The sequence below is a fragment of the Vidua macroura genome, chromosome 5 (genome assembly GCF_024509145.1).
Source record: "Vidua macroura isolate BioBank_ID:100142 chromosome 5, ASM2450914v1, whole genome shotgun sequence".
In the NCBI taxonomy this organism is placed as follows: Eukaryota; Metazoa; Chordata; class Aves; order Passeriformes; family Viduidae; genus Vidua; species Vidua macroura.
Window position 1 is genome coordinate 36,887,922 of NC_071575.1, and position 18,730 is coordinate 36,906,651.

The 18,730-nt window shown below is 42.5% G+C and overlaps 2 protein-coding genes across 3 annotated transcripts; one reads left to right on the plus strand and one right to left on the minus strand.

The window, feature by feature from the left end:
* Positions 1-287: 287 nt before the first annotated feature.
* On the plus strand, positions 288-5,437 carry KRR1 (KRR1 small subunit processome component homolog). 2 transcript variants are annotated; one of them, XM_053978667.1, is made up of 10 exons: positions 288-418; positions 805-980; positions 1,456-1,590; positions 1,855-1,980; positions 2,075-2,158; positions 2,740-2,796; positions 3,290-3,460; positions 3,629-3,706; positions 3,836-3,929; positions 4,424-5,437. In XM_053978667.1, exons 1-10 carry the CDS (start codon positions 328-330, stop codon positions 4,564-4,566), a joined length of 1,155 nt encoding a protein of 384 aa, XP_053834642.1. In that variant the 5' UTR covers positions 288-327; the 3' UTR covers positions 4,567-5,437. The 2 variants fall into 2 exon arrangements, with proteins under 2 accessions (XP_053834642.1, XP_053834641.1); XM_053978666.1 differs by having other exon boundaries at positions 289-418; positions 802-980.
* Positions 5,438-6,876: 1,439 nt separating this feature from the next.
* Positions 6,877-17,989, minus strand: LOC128808072 (glioma pathogenesis-related protein 1-like). The gene is made up of 6 exons (XM_053978873.1): positions 17,630-17,989; positions 12,901-13,146; positions 10,814-10,923; positions 9,004-9,086; positions 7,862-7,888; positions 6,877-7,778 (listed from the first exon to the last, which is right to left on the minus strand). The coding sequence occupies exons 1-6, from the start codon at positions 17,807-17,809 to the stop codon at positions 7,627-7,629; spliced, it is 798 nt and encodes a 265-aa protein (XP_053834848.1). The 5' UTR covers positions 17,810-17,989; the 3' UTR covers positions 6,877-7,626.
* Positions 17,990-18,730: the final 741 nt, after the last annotated feature.

Sequence of the window (18,730 nt, forward strand, 5' to 3'; positions counted from 1 at the left end):
AGGCACATTCTTGCTCTTTCATGGAAGCAAATGCTCAGTTACAGGTACAGGAAAGGGCATGGAGAAGGATGCAGAGCATCCCCCAAAAAACCTTAAAGTACTTATTTACTATCCAGATTCATCAACTGAACAATAAGTTATTCAGCTGAAAAATCAGGTCTCACCAGGAACCCCTTTTCTTTAGTGACGAGCACCGAAGTACCCCGGGTATTCCCGTACGTGCTTTGGGGTGCAGGCCCCGCCCTCGCTGTCCCACACAAAGTGCGGGGGAAGTTCCGCGCGACCCCGCCGCAGCGGCCGGCCCCGCCCCTTCCGGCGCGCGCGGACATGGCGGCCGTGCCCGAGGAGGAGGCCGGGCCCGGGTCGGGCCCGAAGCACAGAGACAAGCAGAAGAACAAGAAGAAGAAAGCGGCGCCAGGTGAGGGCGGGATGCGGGACTGGCGGCTGGCCGGGAGGGCCGCGGGCTGAGGGGGCCTCCGTGGGGCGCTGCAGAGAGTACAGGCGGCTTGTGGGTGCTTGGGGCCGGCAGCGGCGGTGCCGTGTTGTGGTGCGCCCGCCGTCGAGGTACTCTGCTTCCTCGCCTCGGTCTGTGCCTTGTTCCTGTGTAATATACTTGAATAATCGTCTTGTATATGCCAGATCAACAGCGCATATCTCAGCTGCGGATTTCTTCTTTTTTTTTTTTTAAATATAAAGACTTTAGGCAGTAATTTTTCTAAGATCAGAAGAGATGCAAACCGCACTTAACAGTATATCAAGTTAATCTTCTTATAACAATAGTTTTGTTTTTTTTTTTAATAGCAGTTGATGAACCTGAACTCCTCACTGTGCCAGATGGATGGAAAGAGCCAGCCTTTACAAGAGAGGATAATCCCAAAGGGCTGCTGGAAGAAAGCAGTTTTGCAACATTGTTCCCAAAGTATAGAGAAGCATACTTGAAAGAGTGCTGGCCACTTGTCCAGAAAGCCTTGGGTGAACATGTATGAACTCTAAATCATTGTCATACTGCACTTCACCTTTTGCGACACACAGGTTTTACTTAAGCTAATAAAAATAGTGCAAGTTGCTTTTCTCATACTGTGTTTGTGAATTTCTACTGTGCTTGCATTTTGGATTAGCAGTGTCATTTTTTTGTCATCAAAATCGGTGAAGAACTGTGTAGCCAGACTTTCAGTTCTTTACAAATGCTGTCAGCAAAGTATTTGCAGCAGCAAATATCTCATCATCCAGGCACTGACAGCTTTATTGTGCTTGAAATCAGGAAGATGACAGAGGTGGTGCTTGGGGCCTTTTGACACATATTCAGTCTGGGTTTTGTCTCTGTGTGTGTGAATTTTCTTAAACTAAAAGTCACTTTAGAAATTTTGGAAAATAGATCTGCATTCTGTTAGTTAACTGCTTACTGCCAAAACTGAATTGTGATATTGAACTGGTGTTTCTTTTCAAATATTGCAGTATGTGAACGCAGCGCTGGATCTAATTGAGGGAAGCATGACTGTCACTACCACTAAGAAGACTTTTGATCCATATGCAATCATTAGGGCTAGAGACTTAATAAGACTTCTGGCAAGAAGCGTTCCATTTGAGCAGGTCTGTAATAAATCCTGAAAGTTTTTATCCATCATGATGCTTATATTTTGTCTTAAATTCTATTATAATATTATACTTAAATTCTATCATAAGACTTATACTACATTTTTAAAATGTGGGAATTTCAAGTAAGTCAAGTAAAATAAAACATAGATTAAAAGTAAATATGTCTGAAAGCAAAGGGAGAAGAATAAATTGAAGTATTCTCTTGACTCTTATGATTAATACATTTGAATTCAGATGACATTGCCTGCATCTCTTTAGGCAGTTCGTATCCTTCAGGATGATGTTGCATGTGACATCATTAAGATAGGCTCTCTGGTGAGGAAGAGAGAGACTTTTATAAAAAGAAGAGCACGACTTCTTGGGCCAAAAGGATCTACTCTGAAGGTATTTCCTATAGGTGTAGTAACCACACAATATTGAGACCCAAATTTGTGTCAGGTCTTCATATTATACTAATTTTTTTCTTTTTTTGGTTTAGGCCCTGGAACTGTTAACAAACTGTTATATTATGGTGCAAGGCAACACTGTTTCAGCTCTTGGACCCTTTAGTGGACTAAAAGAGGTAAGATGAGGTAGATGAGCCATTTGTGTAACAAACAAATTTCTGTGCCCAGCTCGAGGGTGGGCTATACACAAAATCTGTCAACCTCGGCAGTATCTCACTTTTCAGCTGTGTTTTAGTAAGCTACATTTACGTGAATGTCCATAGTATTATCATCTTAGCTGCTGAATTTTGTTTCCAAGATCATTCTGTTTTGGAGGAAAAAGCATCTGTGTGTATTTTAATTACTATGTGAGAGAAGAATGCTTGTCAAAAGCAAGTTCCTCATGACACTGTAACATGAAAACATGAAAATAATGTAACATGAAGATAATGTTTGTGGGGCCTCCTGGAGTCTATTAGAAGCATGACAATAGTATTGGCATTTTTGAACTGCTGTTCAAAATTCCAGCTTTTTAAAGGCTGGAATCAGTGATCTTGGAGAGCTTCTCCAACCTTAATGTTTCTGTAATTTTAAATCTTACTCCTTTGGGGAGGCAGAGGCAGGGAGAGGAAGCACAATATTTTATAGCTGATATTTTAAGTGATTAGCATATGAAATACTTGATGAGCTTTCTGTTCTTCTTTTGTATTTAATACAGGTTAGAAAAGTTGTTCTGGACACAATGAAGAATATACATCCCATATATAACATCAAGGTTAGTGTGGTCCACTGTGCATCTTTGTTTACAAGAAAATGCTATTTCTTTCCGGAGGGTTGTATGTTAAAAACTTACATGTTTCTGTGTAGTAATCTATTTTGAGGATTTCTGTAGTGTGCTGCTTTATGAAAAACAGACTTTGATATCCTTCATTTCACTAGGATACATTGCCATAACACCATTATGGCAGTATCTGCAAAATCAAAGGAAAAGTTTGTATAAACTTTCTCCTTTGATTCTTGGCTTGATACTTGCTCATTTAAACTGAAAAACTTTCTCCAGTGCATCCTGTCCCTGTTTTGAGACATCTTTCTGGTTCTGCTGTTCATAATTAAGCCCCTCTGCTCTTACTGAAGTGAGATGTGGAAGGTTTGAATGTAGCATATTCCCTCTAGGAAAGTCTAGTAAACTTTTGTTTTGGATCTCTTGGCTTCTACTGTAATACTGTTTCTCTTAATAACTTCTTTGTGATGTTCTGAAACCACTGAAGACTTTGATGATCAAAAGGGAATTAGCAAAAGATCCTGAACTGAGGACACAAAGTTGGGAAAGATTTTTGCCTAAATTCAAGCGGAAGAACTTGAAAAAACGCAAGGAGCCCAAGAAGAAAAATACTAAGAAGGAGTACACACCATTCCCACCTCCACAGCCAGAAAGCCAGGTCAGTTGAAACTTGATTTGGTTATGCAGGAATACAGTACACCTGAAATTGTGTTCTTTGTAAAAAGAGATGAGGAAGTTTTTTCTGTCATGTTCTGATTCCCTGATATTACATGTCTGGCTTATAATGCATAATTAACTAAGGCTTCTTGCTACTTGTCTTCCACAGATTGATAAAGAATTGGCAAGTGGCGAGTACTTCTTGAAAGAAAGACAGAAGAAACGCAAGCAAATGGAAGAGATAAAGGTAAAGTTGTACTAATCCAGGGTCCAGTTAAAAAGCATTTGATTGCTGACTTGGAATCTGATTTTTTTTTTTTTTTGTACTTTTTTGCCCTGCTCTATTCCTGCTTGACCTTGTTATCGGTAACTTCAGGCAAAGCAAGCAGATGCAGTCAAGAGAAGACAAGAAGAAAGAAATAAAGCTTTTATTCCACCAAAGGAAAAGCCAGCTGGGAAAACAAAGAAAGGTAACCATTTTTTTCCTGTTGTAAAATCTTCTGTCGTCTATTTCTAAGCTGAGTGATTTTGCAAATACAGCCTAGGAAAAAGAAAGGTCATTCAAAAAAAATCCTGGTGGTAAGATCCATGCCCAGAGTTTGCCAGGGACAGTAGAAAGATCATCTAGCTAACAATTCTACACCTATAAAATAGCAATTCTCCATTGAAGAGTCAATCTCAATTGGTTGTTCTAGCTTCATCAATTTTTACCTTGCAGTTTTACAGTGAAGCTGCTGTGACTTTTACATTCAAGTAAACAGAAAGCAATATTTACTTGAAAAACTTACATCACAGCTTTGGTACAAGACAGGGTAAATAGTTCTAAGCTTTTCTAATAGTTTTAACGTTTTCTAAAGGTTAAAGTAAAACCACACTATGTCTAGAGTAAGAGCTTATGTTCTCAAATGTTTTATTTTTTTAATGCACTGGCGAAACAACAATCTTTGTATTTCTTATTGTGTAGCCTCCACTGAGAAAAAGATTGATATTGAAGTGATTAAAGAAAAGATAAAGAATGCAAAGAAGAAGAAATTAGGAGCACTCCCTGAGGAAGAAGTAAAGTTAAAAATGGCAGCAGATGAAAAGAAAAAAAAGAAAAAGAAGTAATTCACCACCCAAGATGTTTACTTGTCAACTCTGATAATGAATATTTTTACACTCTGAAGAAGGGAGATTTTTTCTGTCAGTATAATGTGGACAAGTAAATGCCTAAGTACAGTTTAATTAGTGGACCTGCAATAGCTCTACAGGCTTGGTGAGGCTGGTGAAGAAAATTTGTGCTACTGTATTATTTGATATAGTAAGAGAATGTATTTGGATAATATCCATCAGTCTAAAGGGAAGGTTTCACAATAGAAACATTGAAAAGTTCGATGTGGAGTGTTAAACATTTGGGCCAGATAACTCTGGGAAGGTGAATGCTCAAGGTAATTCTGTACAAGACTAGCAGACAATATGCAGCCTCAAGTTGTGGTAATAACTTTTGCTAAAAAGGCAAGATTTATTACTATATAATGCTTTTATTTTTGTAAAAGCTGATTTTTTTTGTGTGTCTTGTGTCGATGTTAATAAACTATTTTAATACAATGTTCTTAAATCCTTAGTTAATTTACTGCACAACCTCCATTGTATTGTCCAGGAAACAAATTCATAGTTTCATCTGAAAATCAGACAAACCATAATCTTCATTGCATACCATTGATAAACTGTCATTTATTAGCATTATCTTGATGGGTTTTTACACAGAATATGGTACAAAGTAAGTGTCTTTGCACAGGGATTGTGCTGCAGGGAAAGCAAAAAGTTGTATTATTTACCTTTAAATATATTCTTAGGTTAGTTCCTTCTTGCAAGAATGTCTTAAAAAATTGTGTTCCTATTTTTTTTTTCTTGGTACTTGCCCTATTTTAAAGGAAGTTTAGAGGTTTTTCAATTTCCTGAAACTGTGAAATGTGATGAAATAAAGTGCACCAGCAGAGCAGCTGTTGCTTATTTCATACATCTTAAAGAAGCAAATGTATTGAGCGGGAGATAGAGCCACACTAAAGTCATGATTCTGAGTGCTTTTGCTGGGGTTTCAAATTTTGCACATGCAGTGCAAATGATTCTCCTAAAAGGATGCAGCTCAATGCCTTTTAAGTTAGTGACCTTTTATTTGACTAGTAGATGGAAACACATCCTTTTTTTTTTGTTTGTTTGAAAGATGCCACATTGTAAAGTTTGGGTATTTAATCCCCCTATGCCCATGGGTTTTTAAGGGGAGGTCTTACGATTTCCTAAGAGCTGCTTGCTGAAGTATATAGTTAGATTAAACTGTCAACATTTTGAACTTTAAGGTCTCTGCATTGCTTCTGTTTCTTCTCCTGGAGACCATGCATTAATTAAACTGAGCAGGAGAGAGCTCCTGCTGAGCTCGTTTTAAGCTCCCGAGACACAGCAGTGTATCTGGTTCCCTTCCCTGCGTTCCTTTCCAGTAGGCTACTACCCCCATGGGGGCAGAGACCGTGCTGGACGGTCTGCTGTGGAGCCCGCTGCAGGAGAGTGCCCACACATCAAGTGGTGCTCCCCACGTGCCACTTGCCAGCTGATTTTTAGATGGGACTTTGCAGTACATGGAACTTGAGGCTTAGGTTTCAGACAAGAGTGTCTGTGAGTGTGCTGTCTTGGCTATGGAGGCTCCAGCAGTCACCAAACTAAAATGCATATATATAAAGATATATCAAGCATGAAATTTGTGATTTTGTCCCCAGACATATTTGCATTTTGAAAAATTACTTATTCAAGGAATGCTACAATATTGAAACTATTCTAGTATAAGCAGTACTAGGCAGATAACTATCTGGAAGTGCAATGTGAGAAACGTTGGGCCCCAGTTCCAGTGTTTTAAGTTAAAATCCATGCCAGTAGTAAGATCAGGAGTCAGGGTCAGGAGTGGGCATGCAGAAATACTGACAGGCATTGTGGTGATTGTGGTGACAAAACTGCAGAAATTAAGGGGTGAGGGGAACTTCCCAGCTTCCTCTACAGCAGTGTGTGCAGAGGTATAGGGTGCAGAAGCTTCTCAAAGTATAGACTGGGATTGCTGTGGTCCAGCTGCGAGTTTGTGCAGCTCTGCTGCTTCCAGACTCTGCTTGAGCTGAGTGACTGTGATTGGTAGAGGACATACTGAGCTGAACATGGCAGCTGTCCCCGCAGCTTTCTGCCTGCTCCAGATGTGCAGGTTCCAGGAGATTTGTTCTTTGGCAGCTGCTGAACCAAACTTGTAACTATGGGCACAGTGTAATTTTATTTGGAGTTCTATCTTTCCCAGTATTGTTTCTAGTGTTGTGCAAGTTGGAGCTGAGTCTGGGGTTATTTTGTGCACCAGCAGTTAAGCTTTAGGTTATGTTACAAATTCATGATCGCCATACACAGGAAGCAGGAAATAATGATTTATTCTTTGAAACAGCACTAAAACCCCTATGCTCAAAAAAATAAAAAACCACAACAGGAAAGATTGCAGTGATATATAACCATGTAAACACAAGGGAAACTGTTTAGGCACAGGTGCCTTGAGTTTAAAAGCAAATTCTAAGCAAAGTACCAATGACAAGTGCTCTGTGAGACTGGGAAGTGTGCTGCCTGCCCCAGGATGCGAATGCCAGAGCTCACAGGGATCCAAAAATTCCTTTAAAAATTTAAATTATACAGGCCACTCTGCGTCTTGCTGTAGGAGTGCCCAAGGTAAGAGTGTAGTAGGAATGAGACAGGCATGCTCTGCCTGTGCCTTGGCTGTGGGCTGGGGCCTGGCTCCTGGGCTGGACATTCCAGCCCTTCCTAAAGTGTGTTGGGCAGCTGCCTGCCACCTAAGTGTGCTGCCTGGACAATGTGCTCCTCTACTCACCAGATCAAATGCACACTGCTCCACTTTAAAAAATATTTTAACTGTTGAACTTTTAAAGCAATTTTAACATCAAAATTCATTTTAACTTTTAACTGGTTCTGAGCAATGAGAAAGCTGCTTATCAGTGCTTGTAACTATGACCTGCAATAAGGATGTTATTTCTGTACTTCTAAATCACCTGTGGATGCAAACAATGTCTCTACCAATGTTTGTGCTGCCTGTAACTTATGTGAATGGAACAGATGAGTTGAGCCAAGTGCTCTTAATGGTCTTCTACATGTGTGTTACCCACTGGCAGGTACTAGAGACCAGTATTTTGATAAGAGCCAGGAGGCCACAAATGTCAGTATAAGGAGTAGCGACCTTAAAGCAATAACGGAGATGCAGAACTCATCACATGCAGGCCTGTCCCACTCTGGATGCCACCTGGAATCCTCTGTAAACAAAATAATTCACTTGTTTTCAAGTATAACTGCAACAAGGGCAACAAAAAGAAGCAGTAATTCCAGTGGTACTTACCAATGACTTTGTCACGCTCTGCATTTTCTGGAGAGAGAAAAGAAGTAAACATAAGCACACTTATAATTTAGAAACAATTTGACTCTAACCAAAAAGGGATGAAATGTGAGTATCACAATGGGCTTATAAGTACAGCTGATGTGTTTCTTCTCAGGAAAAAGCCAAGACCTGCTGACTCTGGGAGAGCCCTGCAGTGACTCTCATTATTTTGCTGAGGAGTGGTTTATCATACTTTTTTGACTTCTACTGCCAGTGGCTGGTGTAGAGAGGACTCCCCCCTGGGTGGGCTTCCCAAGATTCTAGGCTTCCAGGTTTTTGCCCTGTGCCCTGTGTTTTGAAAGCTTGCAACTAACAGTACACAGCTCTGTGAATCCAGGACTCCCTTAAATTCCTTAGGCACTGGTGTTTTAACAGCATCTTCCCACTCCTTTTAGCTCACCAATAGTCAAGTGCTGGGGAAAAGTGTGACCATACCCTCAGCTCCCTGCAGGCCAATGGCCACAGCACAGTGCCTTGTCTTTATGGAAATTTCAGGTCTCCTTCCCTCCTGACTCCATGCAGCCATTACAAAGCCAAGTACAAGCATATAAGGAAGGCTGTCAGACTTGAGGTGAGCACTGCATCTCCATGAATGCTCTTGCATGTCAGCCTTGTTCTCTCCCAGTGCTTAGGGGAAACCAGATGGCCTCGCTGATTGTCACTGGAGTGAGCAGCCTTGGCAGTGCCATGACTGCTCTCCCCACCTGTAGTGGCATGGCAGGGGCAAAGCTTGCTTGGACCTACACCAGCTCAAGCCACAGCTCACACATCAGGTGTGGATAATATGGAGTCTCCAGGATAGTATCCCATTCTCTGCTTTGTTTCTGCAAGCAGTAACTTCTGTCAGGGGTAGTAACACCTTACACAGCCTCCAGCACCTGAAGAGCAGACCCCATTCCATCACTCCCCAGGGTAGAAAACAGGCTCCTTCTGCCCTCATCCCCTCTTTTTGTGCATCACTACCCACTTGGCTTCTGACTGCAGTTTTTCAGCCTATATTTAGGAACAGGAGAGTGATGTGCCTCCTTCCTGCCACTATCTTTTGTGTGCTCTTTCCCTTTCTACATGTGCCTGGGGAGGATGTCTGGTTGTCTTCTACTTACGACACAGCTGCATGGTACACTGCTCACCACCGCACTCACTGCACGCTCCTCCGGTCTTGTATGGGCGCACTGGATAATTCCCACTGCAAAGGAAAATACCACTGCTCTCAAACAGCCCTTGGGAAGATGTTAATACCTACTACTAGTTAGGTTTTAACCTGAGTTCTGCTTCACTTGTGTTGATAGAATGATGGTTTTTTTTTCAAGAGTCCTGTCTGAGTGCCCTGTGCTCAAGACATGCAGAGAAACAGAAGAGATTAGGTGTAATGGGACACCCTGTTTAGGAGCTTGGAGACAGCAGTATTGCAAACCTGGGAATTAAAGCAGTCTCAGAGTTGGGTAATTTGTGTGCGTGGAGACTCTGGAATCTCATAGCTGGCTCTGGAAGCAAGAGCAGGTTCAGTTACTGTGTATGTATGTGTGTATTCAGCCTTGAAGAGAAATGCTGTGGTGTTGGAGAATCATAGGTGGTGATTTCATCCATTTGTTGTTTAATATTTTAGGAATGATGCAGGTCTGTCTCCTGCCAGTAGTGTGAGTGGGACCAACTACCTCTGCCCAGGCTGATACTGCACCAAACACATCCTCAGCGCTTTGCTCAAAGCATGGCCAAAGCAAGACTTACGGCATGCCTCAAACTGCCCATGAACCTGTGAGGGATTTTGTAAGCATGAAATCTCAGCAGTGAGATGAAACTTCATGGTAAAACCTCATTACTTTCAGCAAGGCAAGGCTTTCATTACTTGGTCTAAGCTGAAGAGTACATTCACTTGAGGAACCTGTGTATGCATCTTGCCTGGGCCCTTGGCAGAGCTGAAACAAAGCAATGAAGCTGCTGCTTTGCAAAATCAACAGCTGGATGTGACATTACTTTACTTGTTAGCTTGCAACTGACCATTTGTGGTGTCCTCACCCAGCAGGGAAGGGCCCAGCTTCAAAGCCCTCTCTAGAGCACCTTGCCTCTCCAGAGAGCCCCCTGCCTGCTTTGCTGGGTGCTGGTGAAGGGACCACTCCTCTTCCCTATGCCAACACAGGGCAAGAAATCCAGTGGGATTTTGGGCCTCTGCACATTTGGGTGTGGGGCTTCTGGGGAGAGCAGCAGCTGTGTCATTTCAAGGTATCTAGTCAGGGGTACATATCCTTCCACGGATGAGGCACAGGCAAAAGGAATGCCAAACTTGATTGAGTTCAAGGGCTGCCTGGCTTTGGCCCAACATGGTATGCATGTAAAGCTTTTAAAGCTGCATTTATACCGAGGTGGTATTAATTAGCTGGAGAATAATACATCCATCCTAGCTGGATATCCTACTGACTATGCACATGAAGGATCTCTGGATCAAATTTTGTCTTGAGCAGCCCCAGCCTCCTAAGCAGCCCTCAGCTGCTAAGACTGCAGGCTGCCAGCACTGCACACTTCACTGTTTATCCAAGCCATTTACGTAGGGGCTTAATTCCTCGGGCATGTGTGGGAATATCTTCAGACTTTGGGTTTGCACCTTGGCAACTGTCTGGGGCCATCTTGGCATTTAGGAGCAAGGGATTAACTTTCAGATGATGTCTTCAGTATTTTCATGTCAACATCTTATATTTAATCCTTTCTTCCAGTCCCACTGATTTTTATCTCCAATATATAGCCCTCATCTAGCAAATTAAAAAAAGCTGTTTGGACAAAGGTGTACCTCTTTATTTTGGAGACTATTTCCTCCCACAAAAAACAGGACTAAATGGACTGATCTAATAAATTTGCATGTTGCGGAAGGGAAGGGGTAGGACCCAAACCCTGTGAAATATCCATAACAAAAAACCTTACGGTGGCCCATAGTTGCAGACGAAGTGTGCTGCGTTGCGTATGGAGATGTATTTCACTGTGGGACAGAAGTGGACAGCACACCCAACCTTGTAGCTTGTAGCCCAAACTACCTGCAAAGACAGATGGATACACTGGTGACAAAGGCTTTGATTCAGCACCTGAAGAGTTAGCAGAAGATCTGCTCTCCCCTGTTTTATCACATACAAATGGGATGAGGAGGACTCCTTTGGCAGGCTTCACAGGGAAAAGCAGCAATAACGGATCTCAAAATCATCATTTGTTCTGACAAAAGACTGATTATTTTACCCAGTTCACCAATTATTTGTTAAAACTATGCAGAAATAAGACACAACTGGCTGTAACAGATTGTTTTCCTTTCTTGCAAAGGAGAAAGATGAAGTTCATCTCCTTTGTTTCAACCTAATCCATTAGGGTTCTGTCTTTCCTGCTATGGGAGCTGAGTTCACACCTGTGCAGAAAAGGCTGCATGATCTGCTACAGCTCTTATGAAAGCTGGCTGCCTCTTTACTAAATCCTGTGAGGACATACAGCAAATTGCCAGAAGGCTGGCAACTGGTGCCTTGGGAGGAGGATTGTGTCTGGGCTGCAGTCCTGCCTTTTAACATCATGGCCACGACTAAGATAATCTAGGGACAAGGCCATTACTTCACTTACTGATCCTCTCTACCAGAAGCTTTTCTGTGGGACCCAGCATCCTATCAGAGTGCAGCCAAATGCTGCAGTCCTGAAAAAGTAAGTCCCATGACAACAACAGAGGGGAGACAAGGGCAAAGCAGTACTTGAGGGTGATAAAACAGCAGCAATGACTGACTACATGAGCAATATGGAAGTATCCTGGAACATAAATACACTTGTGCTTCCACTGACTTAAAGGGGAAATCTGGCCCTTTCTGTTTATGCCTGTTTGGTACCAGCTCTGGGAAGATGGGACAATCCCCAGACTCCTGAGGGTCTTCTCAATGCAGTGGCAGAGCAGAGGTTGCTCCTGGCACCAGCTGTAGATAACTTCATTCCTGAGGACTGTGAAGGACTGAATAAAAGGACCTTCCCTATCCCAGGAGGCCCTGACTAAGCAGTGATTTGTGGTAACTGCAGTATTGTGCCCAGGGAAAATTCTCTTCTCCACAGTTGAGGAGAAGAGGAATGACTAGTTCCCGGACAGTAAAGACCCAAGGATAGCTCTATGAGGCTGTCATATATACATCTTCTAGTTACAATCACTATCACTGCTAACTCCAAGTGAGAATAATCTTATTTTGTTATTCTACCCCCATGAAACTGCATGGGCCACTTCTCTGCAAAAAACTATGGTCAACAGCACTGTGCTTTAGTGCCAGGTAAGTTGTGGTTTTGTGCAATTTCCAGGTGCAATGTTCTTGAGAGCAAGCTCAAAGAGTAGCAGAGTCACCTCTCACAGCTCCTGCATCCAAGTATCTTGTCTGCACACAAGTTCAGAAAGCCCACCAGCTTTACCTCATCTACTCAAGTCCTAAATGCACATGTGTATCTCTGCAAAAAATACTAAATAGCCTCAGGTCAAAATTTAACCCTAGAGTTGCTGTTGCAAGCTGTTCTGCTTTCCTATAGCTGTGGGTAGTGACTGCAGGGTTGCATGGCAGCTGCAGTCCTTTTCTTCCCTTTGCCTGCATCCTTTGGGAATAGCAGTTGGACAAAGTGTGTATGTGATGTTTGCAGAACTGCAGATATCTCTTTTCATGATGGTACTTCTCCAGCCCTTGGCCTTTGAAGTCTACCTGACAGAGCTGGGACCTCATTCCACTCATGCACTGCAGCCCACAGCCACTGCTGTTGCCTGGTTTTTGGCCATTGCTTGGCTAATCTGACTGCTTGATAGCTGCACTGTTTTCTTCCCAAAAACCCCACAAATTGCCACAGTGACTCTTTTCCTCCCATAATTTGGAACAGAAGAACATCTTGTGCACACAGACATATAGTAAGACTACAGACCCTGGAAAGATTCACTGAATCTTCAACAGAAATGTAGAGGTTTTGTATCAAAATGGCAAAGCTGGTTCATGGTTTAGATGGAGAAATGCAATGCCTACCTGCGTATAGTGGCCACATACTTTACTGCACCTATTGGTGTCGTAATCATAGGATTCGACCTCGTGGTACCAAGAGGCAAGGGCTGCTTTCACGGTAAAGACAGAAAGTGAGCCAGTCCAGATGTTTTCTCCAGCGGAAGCAAATCTGGGGTGAACTTTCCCTCGCTCTTTGAGGTATATATTATGTTTAAATAAGCATTTACTTGCCCAAGCTTTTGCAGTCTTTGCCAAATCTGGATCCCAACTCTGCAAAATAAAGACAATTAAAAATCACTTTGTTATATTGGCAGTGCAGTAATTCAGAGCAGCTCTCAGGAAAAGCTGTATCTCAATAGTGTAGATGCTTTTGGTTCATTCATTTTTTACTTCTGTGAAGACTTACAGAGCTACATGGTAGATCAGTTTGCAGGTTTGTTTCTGATCTGAACTTAAATTGCTGATTAAGCTTGAGGAAATTTTTTGGGGTGGTATATGATCTGGGCTAACTGGCTTGTTGGACACCAAGAGCTACCTATCAGTCAAATACAGTGTTTGTAGCACAATGAGCATTTCAAGGCTGTGCTGGCCATGACAGAACATTAATGTAAATTAAACAGAATTTATATGGAATCTGGAAAATGAGGGTTATGCTTACCACATCAATAAAGCAAAAGTCTTGTGTAACCTCATATTTGCTTAAGGTCATGGCTTGCAGGTCAGTTCACAAGCACAGTGGGATTTTGGGGACAGTTTAAATTCAACCCTTTGGTGATCATCATTGTGTTTGGTGGCTTGAAACCTGAGTGCTGAATTCGTATTTGTGGAATGACTCATTCACCTGCTATTCAATTTTAGAGAATGTGGTTATTTAAGCACCTGAATCATGTAAATGTCTTTTGTTTGCACCGGAGGTGGTGTCTGCTCTTGCTGGGTTTTCTTGTGCACACACCTTGATTGAGCGATTACAGCATTGTACGTCCTGGTAGATACAGTACCACAAATGTATGCTTGTAGTCCTAGTTATACTTTGTGTTATGTAAATGAAGTTGTCCAGTACTGAACTATTTTGTACTGAAGTTTTTTTTTTTTAATAAACTTTTTATTTGTCCTCTTCTGAATTAATTAAAATAGCTTACTTGCTTCTGCAAATGATGGAAACGCTAAGGAAATTGTTTTGAATGGATCAGAAACGATGAAGGAAAAGGTGTATTTTACAATCTACCTTTTTGTAGATTTTTGGTAGAATCTAACAGAGGTAGGTTGTTAGATTTTATGTATATATTTTACCTAAGTAACTTTTTTTGTACCATAGCTAAGTCTGAAACAATATGTATTGTTTATGCTACCAATACATAATTAAAAATCACAAGATCACACCAAAATGCATCTACAGAGATTTCAAAATATTTTTTAACCTATGTTGTCCATTTCTTCCTTTGCCTAATGTTTGTGGAGAGTGTATTTTCCCAATGTGGTGGGGTGGACACTGGCCAGGTGCCCACAAAAGCCACTCTATCACTGCCCTCCTCAGCTGGGGAGGGGACAGAAAATGCAACCAAAAGCTCCTGGATTGAGATAAGACAGGGAGAGATCATTCATCAGTTACTGTCATGGGCAAAACAGATTCAGCTTGGGGAAATTAACTGTATTTATTACGATTTTAAACACCTTCCTCCCACCTCCTTTCTTCCAGGACATAATTTCAGTCCTGATTTTCCACCTCCTCTTTCCCCCCAGCAGCACAAGGGGACATGAATTGGGGGTTATGCTCTGTTCATCAAACACTCTCCTGCTCCCTCCTCCTCATGGGAAGGACTCCTCACACTCTTCTCCTGCTCCAGTGTGGGGGTCCCTCCAACAGGAGACAGTCCTCCACAAACTTCTCTTCCTTCTCATGGGGTATAGCTCTTCCCAAACTGCTCCAGCATGGTCCCTTGCACAGGGTGCAGTCCTTTAAGAACACACTGCTCCAGAGTGGGTCCTCCCTAGAGTCACCAGTCCTGCCAGCAAACCTGCTCAGTGCGGGCTTCTCTCTCCATGGGGCCACAGCCCCTGCCAGGACCCTACTCCAGCAAAGGTTTCCCACAGGATCAAAGCCCCCTTCAGGCCTCCACCTGCTCCAGTGTGGGGTCCTCCACAGGCTGCAGGTGGATCTCTGTCCCTCCACAGACCTCCATGGACTGGAGGGTCACATCCTGCCTTACCATGGGCTGCACCACGGGCTGCAGGGAAATCTCTGCTCCAGTGCCTGGAGCACTTCCTCCTGCTCTTTCTGCCCTGACCTTGGTGTCTGCAGAGTTGTTCCTTTCATATCTTCTCTGGCTGCAATTGCCTGTGCACAACCTTTCCCCTTCTTGAATGACTTATCTAAGAGGCACTACCACTGTGGCTGAAGGACTTGGCCTTGGCCAGCAGTGGGGAAATGGTTCTGTGGGACATGCAGGAAGCTTCTGGCAGCTTCTCAGAGAAGCTACCCCTGTAGCTCCACTTCCAAAACCTGTTCATGCAAACCAAATACACCCATAAAACTTGGACATAAATAATTTAGATAGGAATTCAAGAATTCATATTCAGTATTATATTCATATTATTAATTATATTAATATTCAGTATTATTATATTCTGTATTATATCAAGTATTAAATTTGGGGCAGGGAGTCTTATTTCAAGTAAGCAGTTGGTATTTCCTTGGATACATTTAAGGACAATGGATAAAATCTGGCATTATACAGAACTTATCTTCCAGTCCTGGAAGATAACTCTGCCAGTTAAGACAGAAGCTTCATTTTCTATCTTGCCAAGGCTCTGAGATGATCATCATAAAAGGAGTACAACAGTAGGGGATGCACCTTAGTGTTTCATGGTCTCTTTTTTTTCACATTCTGCTTTTTAAGAGTCCATGCACCTTCTCTCCTTCATTCTACAGTAGTAATAGGTTTAAAGTTTGATAAAGGTATGAATAATACTAAGTTTAAAGTTGCATAGTAAGTTTAAATATACTTTCCATTTTGTGTGAATGCTTAATCTGGCTGACAGATGAAAAGCAGTGTACAGAAATGTTCACAATGATTTTTAGTTTAACTGCAGTTACACTCCACATTTGCTTATAATACTGCACTTAAACAGAAAGATTGGACTAAATGGCTTGCAAAGAAAATGCACAGGACAGGGAGATTTCCATATAGATATCACTGCCGTTTAAGGAAACAATACTTACTTTTTTTTTCCCCCCTCATGAACTGCTTCTCAGTTTTCCTTTTTTTAACAAGTTGCTGCTGACTTAAGGAGGAAAAATTTAATGCATAATATGTGAAAAGTGATGGAAGGCAGCACTAATTCAAAGGAGACAGTTGTAAAGTCCTCATGAAACTAGTGAGACTGCTGTTTTTGAGGAGCCTTAGAACAGAACGAGTGCTTTTGGTGGATGAAAAAGGGCTCACATTTGTCAGGTATAAAATTTTAGATCAACGTTCTCATTTTATAATACATGTATTACAAATATCAGTGGTTGAACTTTGTTACTTGCAATTAAAGGAGTTTCCATTTTGCATGTTCTTTTAAAAACTACTTTTCCAAAATATAGGAATGGCCTGAATTCAATCTTAATTTTTACATATCTAGGGGGACAGTTACCTCCAGCAAAAAAGAAGTTCCCTGTGAAATAAAAGCACCATCTTCTTTTCTGACTTTTTTGACGTGCCAAGGGCCACTCAAAATACTGTTTTCAATTCCATTGCTTTTTCTTTTGTAATAGATTTTATCACGTATTGCACTGCTATCTCAACATTAAATAGCTCCTGGGAGAGGTCATATTTAAGACTAGAGATTTTGCAGTGTTTTGAAAGAAACCTACCATGATTCAGTTTCTGTTTTTGATGCAATTTGTCTCTTTCTTATGCTGCCCTTAGTTTTTTTCAGATTTCAGTTCTTTACTTTTTCAAAATAAAAAAATTAAGCACAATTTAAAAACACAAATACTGCACTTTTAAAACATCCTAGCAGTATTTTGTTTGTTTAGGGATAGTAAAGCAATGTAGAAAATAAAGAGTCCAAACAACATGTTCTGAAGGCCAGGATGCAGAGCTGAGGAGAGCTGATCTAAAAGATTAATCTAGAAGAGAAACTAAGTAAGTTTCCTGTCGTGTTTGCAATTCAAGTTTTATTACTGTGCAGTTACCCCTCCCAAATGGGGCACTTATCTTTTAGTGTCTGACAACCAGAAATGGAAAATGAACTTGGTGCTTTTTGGCTTCCCCTGCAGGCCCAGCCCCTCGGAACTGCTGCCCTGCTGGCTCAGTTGGTGAGAGCCTTGCAGAGGACGCTCAGAGAAAGCTCTCCAGAGCTGTTTGGCAACAGGATCTGCCCTCGCCGACTCGAGCATGAAAGTTGTGCTTCGATGTGCACAAAGCCCACACCTCCGGCTGCCGAGCTGCGTGCGGTGCCTCGCAACCAGGAGGCTTCTCGCACGACACGACACAACACCACACAACACCACTCAGCTGAGGGCTGGCATCTTCAGCTTCGAATGAGCAATTTCAGTCAGAGCTAAACTGCACATATCTGATTGCATAAAGCCAGCTGATAATTAGAGCCTTTTTCTCTGCTTTGAAAAGTGGTCAGTCTTATGACCCCAGGTTTTTGTGGGGTTGTTTTCTGATTTTTTGCATTTAATCACAAAAGCAATCTTTGACAAACATAAACAGCATCGCAATGCCACAGATTTGTATATAAGTCATGGAGATTGCCTTACCATGTAGAGCATGTTGCTGGCTGGTGGATCCACTCTGGACCGCAATGTGTTGTGGGTTTGCACACATTCCTGAATAAACTTTGGATCCCGAGGATCAGGCAACGCCGATGGATCATAAGAATTAGAGGAATAACAAAAGAGTACTAAAGCCAGCACACAAGTAGAAAATCTGCTTGTCATTGAGAAAGGGAGAAGAAGAAAGATAGTGCAAGCAGAAAGTCACCACAGTGGATATAGGGGCACCCCTAGATGTCCCGAGCTGGTGGTGCTGAAATCCGCCAGGCTCCGTGCCTGGCTTGCCTTTATAGAGCCCCTCGTTAGCTGAGGGCAGCTGGGCGTGGCCTGGCCCTCGCCGCGGGCGCTGCGGGGGCGGGCGTGGTGCCGGCGCCGCGAACGCCCGCGGGTAGCGGCGTGCGGGCCGCGGCTGCTCCGGGGTCGGACGGGCCGAGCCCCCCTAAGTCGAGTGTCCTGTTGGAGACCCCGCTGTCTGTTCTTGTGCTGCTACTCACTCGCTGTACAACACACCGCAATGGAACGCCGCCGGGAAAAGCATCAGTGTCGGTCCTGCCCCCGCAGGGCCGGCGCTGAAAGTCGGTTCATTTCTGCGGTTTGTGCATAGGCACCAGCGAAGTTTGCTTCAACCAGTTCCGTCTCCGAGCAGTTGCTCAAGGCGTACACTGCAAATGTCATTAGCTCTTTCCTTACAGTCATGCTTCTCAACATCTGGTCTTCCAGTTTTAAAAACAGTGTTTCAGCTGTACAAAGTGGTTTTAGCTCTACCAGCAGCATTTTACTTGAAAGATTTGTGGGCTGGACTTACCTTAGCCATGGTAATTGAATACAAAGCTAGTCACAGGAAACGAGTCATATTTCAAGAACACTGCTATGAGAATAAGGAAATTGAGCTACAAGTTCACATTAGAGCTGTAGCAGCCTTGTCTCTTTCCTTTTTTCTTCTTTCTTTAATTGTGGTGGGCAAATGTCTCTCCTGTCCTTTAGGCTTCTGTGTTACTATTTGTTTGACCCCTGTAATCCTATTCATAGCAACCCCTATGTATTACAAAAAAGTTTTGGATACATTTTCTTATTTTGATGAAACTA